The sequence below is a fragment of the Telopea speciosissima genome, chromosome 9 (assembly GCF_018873765.1).
Source record: "Telopea speciosissima isolate NSW1024214 ecotype Mountain lineage chromosome 9, Tspe_v1, whole genome shotgun sequence".
NCBI classification, from domain to species: domain Eukaryota; kingdom Viridiplantae; phylum Streptophyta; class Magnoliopsida; order Proteales; family Proteaceae; genus Telopea; species Telopea speciosissima.
The window spans coordinates 12,835,167-12,851,498 of record NC_057924.1 but is presented as its reverse complement, the minus strand read 5'-3'; the positions used below and the strand labels follow the sequence as shown (position 1 = coordinate 12,851,498).

The 16,332-nt window shown below is 38.7% G+C and overlaps 1 protein-coding gene across 1 annotated transcript; it reads right to left on the bottom strand.

Moving 5' to 3' along the window:
* Positions 1-3,791: 3,791 nt before the first annotated feature.
* Positions 3,792-5,117, bottom strand: LOC122638652 (uncharacterized mitochondrial protein AtMg00810-like). The gene is made up of 4 exons (XM_043831507.1): positions 4,971-5,117; positions 4,577-4,778; positions 4,442-4,486; positions 3,792-4,309 (listed from the first exon to the last, which is right to left on the bottom strand). Exons 1-4 carry the CDS (start codon positions 5,115-5,117, stop codon positions 3,792-3,794), a joined length of 912 nt encoding a protein of 303 aa, XP_043687442.1.
* Positions 5,118-16,332: the final 11,215 nt, after the last annotated feature.

Sequence of the window (16,332 nt, the reverse complement as noted above, 5' to 3'; positions counted from 1 at the left end):
CCCCCCCCCCCAAAATCAGGATCTTTATCACCTACGGTTCCTGCCCGGTATGGTTCCTACAATTCCCTAACAAGGGGGACAAAATGACCATTCCACCCCCTGACCGAACACTCTACCCGGGTGGGGTCCACCCCCCTCTTATTAGAGGCACTAGGGAACTGTATCGGGCAGGGAACCATAGGTGATAATTCCCCCCCCCAACCCATGTACTCCCTCAGGCTGCCCCTTTGGGTGCCCACCTAGTGGCAAATGGGCCCTCGATAGGTTGAGCCCAAAAAAAAAAAAATTTACATGAAGGTTGTTACTTTTGTATGCGGATATTCCTATGCATAAGTTTTAAAATTGACGCTTATTCTATCTTATTTACAAATGATTGTCTACTCCTTGTTCCTTATGAACTTTAATATACAGTTACAATTTCTAAGACCCTTTAGGCTCTGTTTGTTTCGGCGTAAAATTTTACTTGGAAAATTTTTTGTGGTAAATTTTACGTCGTAAATTTAAAATTTTACATGTTGAAAAGTTTTCCTTTTTTTTTTTTTTTTGGTAAACTTTTCAATGTTTGTTTCCATAAAAAAAAAAGCATTAGAAAACTTTTATGCATGTAAAATTTTATAAGTAAAAATTTTTGAAGCGAATATACTACATCTAGAACCTAAAAACATCCTTTTAAGTGTCACAAAATCACTCCTAATTATGTGATATTTCAGATCATCACGAGGTTACTTTAAAGCATTGCAAGCAATATGACACATAACTAGTGATCTTTCCTACTATCCCAAACTATGAAGCACTTAATTCTTAATGTAATGTTGTTCATGGCACTTGTGAATGACACTATATATTACTCATGTGAAATGTTGGGTTCAAACTAGGTTGATTTATTGATCCAAACGGGCTAGTCAAAATGCCCTAAACCTCAAAATAAAAATAGTTTTAATGATGCCAAAACTGGAAATTTGCAAATGATCATATATTCTTTAAGGGTCGACGTTCTCTATGGGGAGTGTGGCCCCTACACGTGCATGGGAGCCAATGAGAGCACGCGCAATGGCATCATGGGGAGTGAAATTTCGACCTTTCATGGGGCGGGGTGGTCATTTCGCCCTCACTCTATATCTGGGCGTGGGCGATACACTCCCCCTTCCCCCCCCCCCCCCCCCACAGTGAACTTTTTTCCGTTCTTTAATTTTATGGGCTTTTAGAATGTTGTGGGCATCCCCTTTGATGGCAATCTTGTGAACATAAGGCAAATAATTTGGAAGGCTTTCGTGACATTTCAAATCATCATGGGATCATTTAAAATATTATATTGTGGTGACATATAGTGCATCATGATATTTTCTCTCATTATGATGTGTATAAGGCACTTAAACCACAAAACAAGATGTCCTCATGACATTTAAAAGATCATGAGAACATAAAAAATCTTCCCAAAACATATTGGGAGTACAGAAAAATCAACCTCCCTAAACATCATGGGAGAACAAAAATAGTCTTCATGAACCTTCATGGGTGTATAGAAAAGGTTCCTAAAAACAACTTACCAAACAGACCATTAAATTTGTTTCTTAAAATAATAACCAACTAGGCCTGTAGCTGGTTCCAAAACCAGCAATCAAACAGGTCCTAAACTGGTGATGCCAAAACCAAAATACCCTCTTAATACCTCCTAGGGTTTTTGTATGTTCCAAAATATCCTCTCCCGCCCTGCAGTGAATGGGGATCTCATTCACAATTGGTAGAAGGTAATTCGGTTAAAAAAAATAGGACAAAACAAAACAAAAAATAAAAGTGAGAGAAACAATAAAAAATAATAAAAACAGATAGAGAAAATTGCACGCCCCTTGCCTCCTATTTTCCCATCGTGGTAGTTTAAAACAATTTTTTAGGGCAATTTTGGAAGTTTACTATTAGGCATTAGTATTAACCAACTTTGGGGATTGAGTAAATCTTTTCTTGAAACCTACTTTTCCTGTAATTTTCGTTCTAATCTAGTAGATCTAAAAAATTGTCCCAAATAAGAAAGCGAGAAAGAACAACACCCAGTCGTTTGAAACTATGCCCGGACATAGCCGAGCACAAAATGACCGGCACACCCCTACCTTTCTATGGGGGCAGAGCTGTCATTTCGGCGATCGACTGTGTCTAGGCGTGGGTACACGCCATAGCGCATGATTGGGTGACTTTTGAAAACAAACTTCTTTCACTGTACTTTATGACACATCGACACCTCAACTTTTGCCTTAGAAATAAGGGGAAGGGAGAGAGAACGCTACCTGGGTGTGTGCAGTGTGCTACTCCTATACCCAGACATAGGGGCGTGTGAAATGGCTGTCGCACCCCTAATATTTTTTGCCTTTTCGTGGGAGTGCAGCATTTTCATACGCACCCTTGTGCCTGGGCATAGGGGCAGCGTACCGCACATGCTGAGGTAGAAATGTCAATTTGAATTTGTACAATTTGGAGGGTGTCGCAGCCTTTATAGCATAGTCGTGGGAAGGGCGTAAGCAATATAATTACACGATCTGGATCGTTAAATAAAAATATTATACATAACCGATCCATAGATTGGTTGGGCATTGATTGTCTCTTAGGAACATGGATCATCGATCGTACACCTCTCAGCCAATCACATGTTTATTTTGTTTTCATAAATACCCCTCCTCCCTTGTAAATTGCAAAAATAGGACAGGTGGTTGCAATCACATGTTTATTTTGTTTCCATAAGTATCCTTGCTCTCTTGTAAATGGCAAAAATTATGACAGTAAGATAAAATGAGAAGGAAGGAGGGTTGTTGGTATTAGTGAGTGAGTATGGGTAGCGGTGGTGGTACTGGTTGTTTGTGTTAGCATTGATTGAAGAAAGAGCTAGAGATGAAGAGCTTAGCGGTGCAAGTGTTCTAAGGGCGATGGTTCATGGTTTTTGCTTCCTTCATTATCATGTCAATGGCTGGTTCAAGTTACATGTTTGGTATTAATTCAAATAGTATAAAATCATCACTTGGGTATGATAAAACAACACTCAATCTCTTAAGTTTCTTCAGGGAATTGAGTGCCAATGTGGGTGTTCTCTCTGGGGTTATCTATGATCTCACACCACCATGGCTTGTAATCCTCATAGGTGCAGCAATGAACTTTGGAGGCTATTTTGCAATTTGGCTTGCAATTTCCTACCGCATGTGAAAGTATAACGTTTGAAGAAGGAAGAAGATAGAAGAGATGAGAAGAGAGAATGACTCAAAGCACTTAACGTGGTTCAGTTGGATAGAAACCAACCTACGTCCACTGATATCTCTGTAAATCCACTATGAAATATTTTCAATGTCACAGTGTCTATTTAAGGTTGCTGATCTCTCAATCAAAGGATGAGATTTCTGAATTAAAGCATGAGATCTCTCTTGTAAGAAAAGTCAATTATCACTATTGCTAGAATTCTTATCTAAATTACCAACTGTGTATGCCAGGCTTGCACTATGGTAACAGTCCATCTTATCTTGAGTTGTGGATGGCAATCCTTCCTTAATTACCGAGATTTTATCTCTTACACGCCCTGTCAAGCTCAACGGAGAGGAAGTCACCTTGAGATTGGACAAAAGATACTAAAATCGGGACGTTGAAAGTGCCTTTGTGAATATGTCTGCAATCTGATCCTCAGTTGAAATAAAGCGCACATCGAGATCTCCCTTAGCGACTTTATCTCTTACCAAGTGGAAGTCAATTTTCACATGTTTTGTCCATGCATGGAAAACTGGATTGACAATGAGATAGGTGGCCCCAACATTGTCACACTACAATATGGGTGCACGTGGTAGGTAGATATGGAGTTTCTTTAAAAGTGATTGAAGCCAGGTAAGTTCGATTGCTGCATTTGCAAGTGCACGATATTCTGATTCGGTGCTAGATCGAGCAACAGTTGCTTGTTTACGAGAGCTCCATGAGATTAAGTTGGACCCAAGATATATAGCAAACCCACCAGTAGACTTCCGATCATTAACACAACCTGCCCAATCTGCATCAGAGAAGGCTGATAATGTCATAGAGGTAGTCCGATCTAGAGCAAGACCATTGTTTATAGTCCCTTTTAAGTACCGTAGAATTCTTTTCACAACAGCCCAATGATCAACTGTTGGTCGATGCATATATTGACAGACCTTGTTAACAGCAAACTGGATGTTTGGTCTTGTTAGTGTAGCATATTGTAATGCCCCCACTGTACTACGATATACTGTCAGGTCTTCCATGAGGTTACCAGAGGTCATAGTTAGCCGAGCAGTGGATGAGATCAGAGTGGAAACCGACTTGCACTCTGTCATATTGGTGCGAGTCAATAAGTTAAGAATGTACTAGTTTTGAGAGAGGAGTAGTCCTTTTGAGATCTGTACAACACGAATGCCTAAAAAGTACTGAAGGTCACCCAAGTCTTTGAATGCAAAAGTACCCGCTATTTGTTGAATAAACCGAGATACAAGAGCTGTATCATTCCCTGTGACAATGATGTCATCCACATAGATTAAAATATAAGTGGTCTACCCATTCTTAGCATATATGAACAGTGATGTGTCTATTTGGGAACCTTCAAAACCAACTTCCAACAGAAAGGAGCTTAGTCGCTCAAACCAGGCCTGTAGAGCTTGTTTGAGGCCATAGATTGACTTGTTTAGGCGGCACACATGGTTTGGATGAGCAGTATCTGTGAATCCTAGTGACTGGGACATGAAAACCTCCTCATTTGGAAGACCATGTAAGAAAGCATTTTGGACATCTAGCTGCTTAATCTACCAAGACTGCGACAAAGCAATAGAGAAAACTAGCCAAATAGTGGTTGGCTTAACAACCAGACTAAAGGTTTCGGTATAATCAAGACCTGCTTGTTGATTGTAACCTTTGGCAACAAGTCTTGCTTTGTATCTATCAATGGAGCCGTCAACCTTTCTCTTTAATTTAAAAACTCATTTGCATCCTACAACATTCATGGATGGATGATATGGCACGAGAGTCCATGTTTGATTCTTCAGAAGAGCAGTGAGCTCGGAATCCATGGCTTGGCACCATTGAGGGTGGCGATTTGCAGAAGTAAATGATGTAGGTTCAACATTATCAAGAGTAGCCACCATTATAGTTTTGGGGGGCCTAATGCCATCCCTAGTGCGAGTAATCATGTGATGGTGAGGTGGAGGAGGTGGTGGGGGTGGTGGTGGTGATGGTGTGTCCACAGGTACATGTACTATAAGATCAAGAGAAGGTTTGGGGAGCCCATACTTGGGGAAGGGACGGTTGTTGGTAGGGGTGGTGTTGTGGGTGTTGCTGCTGGTATGATGGTGCGGGATTTTGTATATTGGGTATTAATGGTAAAAGTGGTGCAGGCCCAAGAATGGACTTGTGTTAGGTAGGTGATGTACTCGCACTGGGAGGGGACATTTGAAATGGGAAGATGTCCTCATCAAAGATCACGTGTCGAGAAATAATAAGTTTTTTTATAACCAAGTCTAGACAGTTATATCCCCGATGTCTAGAGCTATAGCCCAAGAAAACATGCAAGCTTGACCGGTAATCCATCTTATGGCGGTGGTATGGTCTTAAAAGGGGATAACAAGCGCTGCCAAAGACACGGAGCTTATCATAGATTGGGTGTTGTCCGTATAATTTAAACATAGGGGATACATTTCCTAATACCGATGTTGGTAGCCGGTTAATTAAAAACATGGCTGTTTCAAAAGCATAGGGCCAATAAGCCTTTGGAACAGAGGCGTGAGCAAGAAGGGCGATGCCACTTTCAACAATGTGTCTATGACGACGCTCCACAGAGCCATTTTGCTCGTGTGTATGGGGGCAAGCAAGTCTATGTTCAATTCCTGATTCATCAAGCAAGTGAGAAACATTTCTAAATTCCCCTCCCAAATCACTATGAGACCGATTGATGCGACGGTCAAACAAAATTTCAACCAACACTTTAAATTTTTGAAATTGGTCAAAAACCTCAGATTTGCATGTCAGGGGATAAAATCAGATAAATTTACTGTAGTCATCCACAAAAATAAGATAAAAATGATACCCTTCAGGGGAGTTAAATGGTGACAGACCTCAAACGTCAAAGTAAATTAGATCCAAAGGACCATCTGATTGAGATTGTGAGCGTCTAAACAATAATTTGTGGCTTTTGCCCATTTGACACGCACTGCATACTGATGAAGAAGACATCGAAGTAACGGGTAATCCAAATGAAGATATAATGTTATGGACCAATCGAAACGCTGATGCCTCAACCGGTTATGCCATTGACGAAGAGAGGTATGTTCCCCTACAAGTGCCTGGAGGGCATTCTTATTCTCTGGTGCAGCCTTTTTTAGTACTAGTTGATAGGGCCCGTTCTTAGTTCTGCCTTGAAGCAGGCATTTTCCTGTGCATCGATCCTTCACATAGAAATACGATGGGTGAAATTCAAATAGTACATTATTGTCTCTTATAAATTGAAAAACCGATAAGAGGTTCCTAGTTATAGAAGGAACTCGTAGTATATCCTGCATCTTTAATTATGAGGAAAAAACAGGAATAGAGGTACGACCAACATGGGTTATAGACAAACCTGATCCATCGCCAATGTGAACCTGATCGTTACCCGAGTAAGGCTGTGCAATATGGAGATTTTCAAGATCTAATGTGATATGATTTGTTACCCCTGAATCTGGATACCACACGCTCTCTGTAGAAGGAGGGGCTGGGTACTCAGTCAAGTTGACATTGGGAGGTGGATTATATGCATGTTGATATGCATGATTAAAGCGTTGTCAGCAAGCAAGTGCTTTGTGGCCTATCCTACCACAAATCTGACATTGATCATTGGGATAATGCATGGATGGAGAACCATTAGTGGAACCACCATACTGTTGTTGCTGGCCATACTGATGGTGGTAACGTCCACCTCCATTTTCACAAAAATGCCCCTTCTACGTGAGCGTCCGCCATGATAATTACCACCCTTGAATCCACGACTACCATTACAAAAATTAGACTGATTATTGCTAGTGGCAACATGGGTAGTAGCTAAAGAGAGGTCACTACTGCCAGTAGAAGGTTGAAGCCAAAGTTCCTGTGTTAATAACATTTCACACAGGTCATTGAAGGGAATCTTGGCAATGTTTGTGGTTATTGAAGTAACAAATGCCTCATATTCGGCACCAAGACCATTGAGAACATGTAGACACAAATCCTCATCGAGGGCAGGACGTCAAGCGGCAGCCAATTGATCTGTCAAATTCTTGATTCGGTAGTGGCTGAAATGGGGAGAAACTCAGTTGAAACCTGGTGCTCTGATACCATGTGAAAGTCTAATGTTTGAAGAAGGAAGAAGATAGAAGAGATGAGAAGAGCAAATGACTCAAAGCACTTAACGTGGTTCAGTTGGATAGAAACCAACCTACGTCCACTGATATCTCTGTAAATCTACTATGAAATATTTTAATGTTACAGTGTCTATTTAAGGTTGCTGATCTCTCAATCAAAGGATGAGATTTCTAAATTAAAGGATGAGATCTCTCTTGTAAGGAAAGTGAATAATCACTATTGCTGGAATTCTTATCCAAATTATCAACTGTGTATGCCAGGCTTGCACTAGGGTAACGATCCATCTTATCTTGAGCTGTGGATGGCAATCCTTCCTTAATTACCAATATTTTATCTCTTACACCGCATATCCCACAAATTGTTGCCACAAAGAGAATCAACATGTCTAAGCTCAATAGCGCCTGCAAAACAATGTAGTCTTCACCTCTCTTTGGTGCTTTTAACATCTGGGTCAAGCGAAGAAATTGGAGTAATACTCAATAGTGGACAGCAGTTCCAGTTCTATCTGTAGGCTACTCAATTACTGATCTGAACTGGGAAGAATCAAAATTGTTCAAGGTATTTGATCTCTTGTTCTTCTAGTGATTAATCTCTTCCTTTAAAACAATTGCTAATGAGAGACTAAGCAGCAAGATAAGAACAACACCTGTACTCCCATCATATGCAGCCTTAGAGAAATTGACACATCTCTACAATTAGGGTTTTATAACCGTGAGAAATTCAGCAAGAACAAGAGATGTGTAGAGAAAATCAAAGAAAAGTTTTTTATATTTCTTCTATTGCTGAACAACCTTTATAATCTTATAAGTTGGAGCCACTACAGTTCAAGCCTTCCCTGTTGGCCCTCCTGAACCCTAACTTAACCATTTGCTTCCTTGCCTCTCTGTCATAAAGGTGCCCTGCAATAATTGAATTGAGAACATACACACCAAGTGGGTTTGCCATAGCTTCGGAGTTCAACAATGAAGAGTAGTACTTGAGCCCAAAAATCTCAGATATGATGACCAATATCAATGTCCACTCTGCCCCAAAACAGAACCCAATGATCATAGAGGATACATAAAGAGAGCCAGGAACACCAAAGACAATAAGAAGATGACCAACACATAAAAGGAAGAGGATCATGGTGAGCATTAAAGGCATTGGTAGCTTATATTTCTTCACAAAGATCTCAGATACAAACCCTACTGCAACTTGCCCCAGATAGTTCCATATGCTTACAAGCGATACAAATGTGCTTATGCTGCGAGATTGGTACCCAAGAGAAATTCCTATTTATCCCATGTTATCAATCATGGTTAATGCCCCGTCAATGCTACAAATTGTTGTCACAAAGAAAATCAACATGTCTGAGCTCAATAGCGCCTGCAAAACAGTGTAGTCTTCACCTCTCTTTGGTGCTTTTAACATCTGGGTTAAGCGAAGAAATTAGAGTAGTACTCAATAATCAGAATTGTTCAAAGTATTTAATCTCTTGTTCTTCCAAAGATTAATCTCTTCCTTTAAAATAATTGCTAATGGGAGACAGCATAGCAAGATAAGAACAACACCTGTACTCCCACCATATACAGCCTTAGAGAAATTGACGCATCTCTACAATTAGGGTTTTATAATCATGAGAAATTCAGCAAGAACAATAGATGTGTAGAGAAAATCAAAGAAAAGCTTTCGATCTTTCTTATGTTGCTGAACAACCTTTATAATCCTACAATTAGTACTAATACTCACTCACTACCATCAAATGTGACAACTATTGGCTCCAACTTATAGGATTATAAAGGTTGTTCAGCAACAGAAGAAAGACTAGAAGTTTTTCTTTGATTTTCTCTACACATCTCTTGTTCTTGCTGAATTTCTCATGGTTATAAAACCCTAATTGTAAAAATATATCAATTTCTCTAAGGCTGCATATGGTGGGAGTGTAGGTGTTGTTCTTATCTTGCTGGTTTGTCTCTCATTAGCAATTGTTTTAAAGGAAGAGATTAATCACTGGAAGAACAAGAGATCAAATGCCTTGAATAAATTTGATTCTTCCCAGTTCAGATAAGTAATTGAGGAGCCTATAGATAGAAATGGAACTGCTGTCCACCATTGAGTATTACTCCAATTATTTCGCTTGACCCAGATGTTAAAAATACTAAAGAGAGGTGAAGACTACACTATTTTGCAGGTGCTATTGAGCTTAGACATGTTGATTCTCTTTGTGGCAACAATTTATGTACAAGCCTGGCATATACAGTTGGTAATTTGGATAAGAATTTCAGCAATAGTGATTATTCACTTTTCTTATAAGAGAGATCTCATCATTTAATTCAGAAATCTCATCCTTTAATTGAGAGATCAGCAACCTTAAATAGACGCTGTAACATTGAAAATATTTCATAGTGGATTTACAGAGATATCAGTGGACGTATGTTGGTTTCTATCCAACTGAACCACGTTAAGTGCTTTGAGTCATTCTCTCTTTTCATCTCTTTTATCTTCTTCCTTCTTCAAACGTTATACTTTCACATGGTATCAGAGCACCTGGTTTTAACTGAGTTTCTCCCCATTTCAGCCACTATCGAGTCAAGAATTTGACAGATCAATTGACTGCTGCTGGACGCCCTATCCTCGATGAGGATCTGTGTCTACATGTTCTCAATGGTCTTGGTGCCGAATATGAGGCATTTATTACTTCAATAACCATAAATATTGCCAAGATTCCCTTCAATGACCTGCGTGGAATGTTATTAACACAGAAACTTCGGCTTCAACCTTTTACTGGCATTAGTGACCTCTCTTTAGCTACTGCCCATGTTGCCACTAGCAATAATCAGTCCGATTTTCATAATGGTAGTCGTGGATTCAAGGGTTGTAATTATCGTGACGGACGCTCACGTGAAAATGAGTGTTTTCGTGAAAATGGAGGTGGACGTTACCACCATCAGTATCGCCAGCAACAACAATATGGTTGTTCCACTAAGGGTTCTCCATCCATGCACTATCCCATCGATTAATGTCAGATTTGTGGTAGGATGGGCCACAAAACACTTGCTTGTCGACAACGCTTTAATCATGCATATCAACATGTTTATAATCCACCTCCCAATGTCAACTTGACTGAGTACCCAGCCCCTCCTTCTATAGCGAGCGTGTGGTATCCAGATTCAGGGGCAACAAATCATATCATATCAGATCTTGAAAATCTCCATATTGCACAGCCTTACTCGGGTAACGATTAGGTTCACATTGGCGATGGATCAGGTTTGTCTATTACCCTTGTTGGTCGTACCTCTATTCCTATTTTTTCCTCATAATTAAAGATGCAGGATATACTATGAGTTCCTTCTATAACTAGGAACCTCTTATCGGTCTCCCAATCTACAAGAGACAATAATGTACTATTTGAATTTCACCCATCGTGTTTCTATGTGAATGATCGATGCACAGGAAAATGTCTGCTCCAAGGCAGAACTAAGAATGGGCTCTATCAACTAGTACTAAATAAGGCTGCGCCAGAGAATAAGAATACCCTCCAAGCACTTGTAGGGGATCGTACCTATCTTCGTCAATGGCATAACCGGTTGGTGCACCCGGCATTTCAGTTGGTCCATAGTATTATATCTTCATTTGGATTACCTATTACTTTGATGTCTTCTTCATCAGTATGTAGTGCGTGTCAAATGAAATTGTCGTTTAGATGCTCACAATCTCAATCAGATAGTCCTTTGGATCCAATTTACTCTGACGTTTGGAGTCCGTTACCATTTAACTCCCCTGAAGGGTATCGTTTTTATCTTATTTTTGTGGATGACTACAGTAAATTTATCTGGTTTTATCCGCTGACATGCAAATCTGAGGTTTTTGGCCAATTTAAAAAATTTAAAGTGTTGGTTGAAAATTTATTTGACCGCCGTATCAAATGGTTTCATAGTGATTAGGGAGGGAAATTTAGAAATGTTTCTCGCTTGCTTGATGAATCAAGAATTGAGCATTGACTTTCTTGCCCCCATACACACGAGCAAAATGGCCCATTGCAGAGAAAGAAATGTTTAAATGTCATCTTTTGTAGAAATAACAGTAGAGCTACAATAAATTAAGGGTGCATCTTTCCTTTTCTCTCTCTTTTTTTTTGTTTTTTTGATTTTTGTTAGGTTGATCACACAAATAGTTACTTTCATACATGTTGGTTTTTGTTAGGTTGATCATATAAAGAACCTTTTCCCTTCATTTTTATTTCTTGATAAACCTTAAAAATTAAGAGAGAAATGATACTTTCCAAAAGTCTCCTATAGAAGAGTAGAATTTTATAGTGATTAAGAGACCAAAGAACCATAAATAAAGAAAGAAAATTCAATCTTTTGTAGTACAAATTTAGCAACATAGAGAAACACTGATTTTTGTGTTTGTAACAATGGAAGGTGACGTATTCGAAAACTACAAAATAAATCTGTGTTATTCACAAAATATGGTGTTTTTGGTCTTCGACTTCTTCATGGAACGGACGTTGCTGACCTTAATATTCATGTTATTGGAGATTATAAGGTCTTTATCGCAGGATAGATTGTTTTCAGATTTAGGTTTTTTTTGTTTCAGCGTGGAATCAGAACGAGATTGGAAGTGGAACAGTTATCATGTTGGGTAAAGGATAATATTATAAAATCCATTTGATTAGTTAAGCTAGACTAGCTTTAAACTTGTTTAGATACCCCAAACGTCCATTTTAAAAAATGAGGTATCTGTGGTGTACTTTTCTCAAATAATGGGCACCTCCCATGTAATTTACCCAAGAATAAATAAATGGTATACAAGATTAACATCTAGGCATTCACATACGAATACAATACAATAGAAGAAAATCTAACTTGCTTCTCCACCTTCTACATTGCCATCAACAGAAAAACTTAACCAAAGACAATAGAGAAAAAAACTATGAATTCACAAATCTATATCTTGGCCTCTCTTGAAAATCACAAAGAATATCTTGAGCAATAAAAGACGGATAAGAAGAAAAAATAAATTAGATAGCTGCATTTCAGCTCCTTTTTTTCAAGCTTGTCCGTTGCTGAATTTGCCTCTTTGTAATAGTGAGAGATCTTTCAAGTAATGGAAGAAAGAGACTGTTTGAAGTAAATCCACTATTGCATGAAGCCCTATGAGATCAACTTATTATGGATACAGATTACCACGGCATTGGAGTCGCATTCAATCCACAATTGCTGAATATTTTTTTCTTTAGTCCATTGTAGCCGATTGAAGAATATTCAACTAAAGAATTGGAATGAATTCCCAGAAAATGAATGAGAAATGACCTTCTAGAGTACGCCATGGTTTCTAAAGATCTCTTCTACCGAAACACGAGCTAGATTACCCAACAAGCACCTATCAATGTTGAGTTTTGTCCATCCCAATTCTGATTTAATCTAGATCACTTGTATAATATGTCACAATGATTGAGGAGGAAAATTCACACCAATCTGCTTTGATATTATCAGCTCTTCCATTGATCCAATCTGCTTTGATAGAGAAGGGGCACTCTATAAAAATGTGATCAAAATTTTCATTGGTATGTAGGTAAAGATTGCAACAAGATGCCAAAGCCCCCTCTACCTTTATGATATCATCATATGGAAGCTTCTTATGCATAAGGCTCCTTACATATTATCTTCATTATTTTGAATATCAATATATAATCACAAAACTAAGAAAAGCACAAGAAAAACAAGGGTATTAAAGGAAAACATTTGTAGTTTTACATGAAAAATATTGAATTAGAAGAAAAAAAAATCTATTTCTATGCTTCTTTAATTTATTTCCAACAACAATCTTTCAAATTGTAAGTATAAAATGGATTGAGCATTATACATTGAATATCAGGCTTTGCGATTGAGTTAGTCCTTTGAGATCATTACCCTCAATGCTTTCTTCTCTAACTCTCGAAAACCAATAGTAAACTTAATGACAAATTAATTAGCTCTGCAAATTTGAAAATTGTACGACCTTTGCTCCTCCTCTAGGGTATCTTTTCAGACCAAATCGAATAGTGTTCAAATATTTGCCACGGTAACAGAAATCAATTACTTTATGGAACACTGATGTTATACCCGCGCCCAAAAACCCGGGCTAATTTGAAATTTCTTAAGTGGTGTTGCGGTACTAGTAAGTTTTAACCACGATGACCTTGAGCTGTAGCAGCCAAGGAAAGGAATCTCACCTTGATGGGTGGTGTGGTCCCACTTGGTGAACCTCTAAGGCCTAATTTTATGTGTAATTTATTTCTCTTTGAAACCCCTTGGGTGTGAACCAAGTTTGAGAAATGTGGGACTTCGAAAAAATAGCCTTTTCAGCAAGGATGGTTGATCATGCGTTTGCACCTGCTGATGCAACCGGCTCTGCAATCGCCCATGTTGTAAAGTTTCAAATGGTTAACTCTTTCTCCATGATGAAATTACCCTTGCCAAATTATGAACTTACCCTAATACCCTAACTCCAAAAGGCCATACGGACTCTTTCTCTCTCTCTCTCTCTCTCGTCCTCTCCCACTTCAAACAAAATTCTTCACTCAATACGAATGAACTGTTTTGTGTGATTGTAACCTTCTTTTGTTCAATTGTTGTGTAGAGGATGGGCTGCGTGCCTGTGTTAGTTATTAAATGGGTGGTCTAAGATGTAAATTCACAATGATTCTTCATCCTCTCTCAGATCACAATATTCAAATCTTTTTTTTGGATAATAGGGAACTTTATATTAATAGGACAGTAATAGGAGTAAATTACATTCTAGGCTATTTCTTCCCTGCAGCATCATTCCTTAAAAGGGTGGAAAGTGCGTCCGGGAAACTATCTGTACACAAGTGAATCTCCTGGGGATGGTGTAGGAACCCTTCCAAGAAGTCAGCGCATGTGTTGATCTCTCTGACATGATGCGCAAAGGGTAATATTGTTTCTCAGTGAGACACGTGTCATGCCACGTGTTACAATGATAGCTACTAAGAGAAAATCAAAGCCCAACCAACCAATCTACGAATCGGTGGCGTAAAATATTCTTAGTTGATGATCCAGATCATGCAATTGTGTTGCTTAAGGGTTAAGGGCTGCGACTCCTCCAAATTGGAATGTTGTGGAAGGACTCGTGGAAGGTTGCTTTTACTTGTGCTAGAAACTGTGTCGGGTGATGCAAGAGGACCCCGACAAAATTGGGCTTCTCTCGAACTCCCTAACTACCTAAGTCTCTCCCAACCAGACATAAGCATGGGTGGGGCAAAGTGGTAGGACAAGGGCCGAAGTGGGGTCCACCCCATACACAGAACGCCATTCCAGACCAAAAATGCCAAAAAACTTTTCTAGTAAAAAACGAGTGTTTTTTTACGAAGACTGTTACCAAACGCAGTCTTAGTGTACATCTCTGTAACTTGTCTCAACATTTCTATGTTTGCTTGCAATACTAGAGTAGTTTGCCTTATTTGTAGCTCTGTACGAAGTTCTTCATATCGTTTTATCTGCTAAGAGATTTGAGCAATGCTTAAAAAATCATAAAAGATTATACTCTGATTCCTAGTATTTATTCAACTTGTTCATTCATTGACTTGTTATTTTGGGTGCTTTTCATATGTGTCGTTATAGAAATTTTTTGGTAAGAACTCAAATACATCAAATAAGGTAAATTGCAGGTTGGTAAGCTTGAATGGATTTTCATTGACCTTATGTGTTAGTAAAGATGGATTTGATGATGATGGGTATTTTGGGCCCCATTAGGTCGGGCCGAATTAGGGTTGTGACAAGGTCTATTAGCTGAAACCTCCATAAGAGAAAATACCACTCAAATACATCAAAAAAATTATTTTTCGGTAAGAAGTCAAATACATCAAATTACAACCATAAAAGGGTGTCAAAATGGAACCGAAAATGAATGTTGGAATCGAAATCGACCGTTTACGATCGAATCGAACTGCACTGTATACAAACGACTCGATTCTAATTTCATAGGTTCTATTAATGATTTGGTTCGATTCAAAATCGAAAAACCATCGATTAACTGAATAGAAACCGAGTAGAAAACCAAGATTAGGAATATTCTTATTTGTTTAATAATGGAGTTATGCACTTTAAAATATTAGGACTCCTTACTGAGATTTTTTTCGAATTTCACTTTAAGTGCCAAATTCATGAAGGGACGGAAGGTTTTAGTACGAGCATGTCTTAGTGGACTTTGTTAATGAATTGAGTGGGGTATAGATTGATGATGTCCTCAGGTTGGTTTCTCTTGTGGTATTTTGCGGCTTTGAGTAATCACTTAAAATTATCATTGCAACTAGCATTTCTTAGTGAACTTTGCTTAGAGTTAGATGTGTATGAAACAATATAACAAGGATATGAAAAATAAAATCAAAGGGGTACAAAGGTGAAACCGGTATTACAAACCACATGTAAATCGGATAACGAAAACTGAATAGAAACCGCTAAAACCACACTGTATATAAAACGATTATGATTTTAGGTGATTCTTATCCGGTGTGGTTTTGATTTCTACCTTGCAAAATGTGCACCAAACCAAAACCGCACCGTATAATCAAAATCGCACCATTTGACACCTTACATAAAACTTTAACACAAAATATATGAAATGGGGAATAGAATGCTACCAGGTTGTGTGCCTTGTAGGGCTCCCACGCCTAGACACAAAACATTGACTTGGGCACCTGGAATTTTCGCCCTTATATGGGGCAAGGCAGTTTATGTGTCTAGGCGTGGGAGCCCTACAAGGTGCATGACTGGATAGCGTTCTTTCTCCCATATGAAATATTCCCCTTGCAAAGTTACTGATAGTTCCAATACCTAATCGGTATTTCAGTATTGATACCGTTGGGGATCTGTCCTATTTATTTGTAGGTATCAAAATCAGATCCCAATATTATCCAGTTTATTAATGAGATGGTCCAATATCGGGTTTTAATGGGACGGGTTCGGTTCTAGTCCCAAATTTACACCTTTCAAATGATGGATCCAC

Excerpts from the sequence above, each read along its gene's own strand:
- LOC122638652 (XM_043831507.1), bottom strand. The coding sequence starts at position 5,117 with ATGGTGGCTACTCTTGATAATGTTGAACCTACATCATTTACTTCTGCA. Across the intron at positions 4,487-4,576 it reads GTTGGAAGTTGGTTTTGAAG|GGAATGATACAGCTCTTGTA; the intron begins GTTCCCAAATAG and ends TCATTGTCACAG. Across the intron at positions 4,310-4,441 it reads GTTTATTCAACAAATAGCGG|AGTGCAAGTCGGTTTCCACT; the intron begins GTACTTTTGCAT and ends CCAATATGACAG.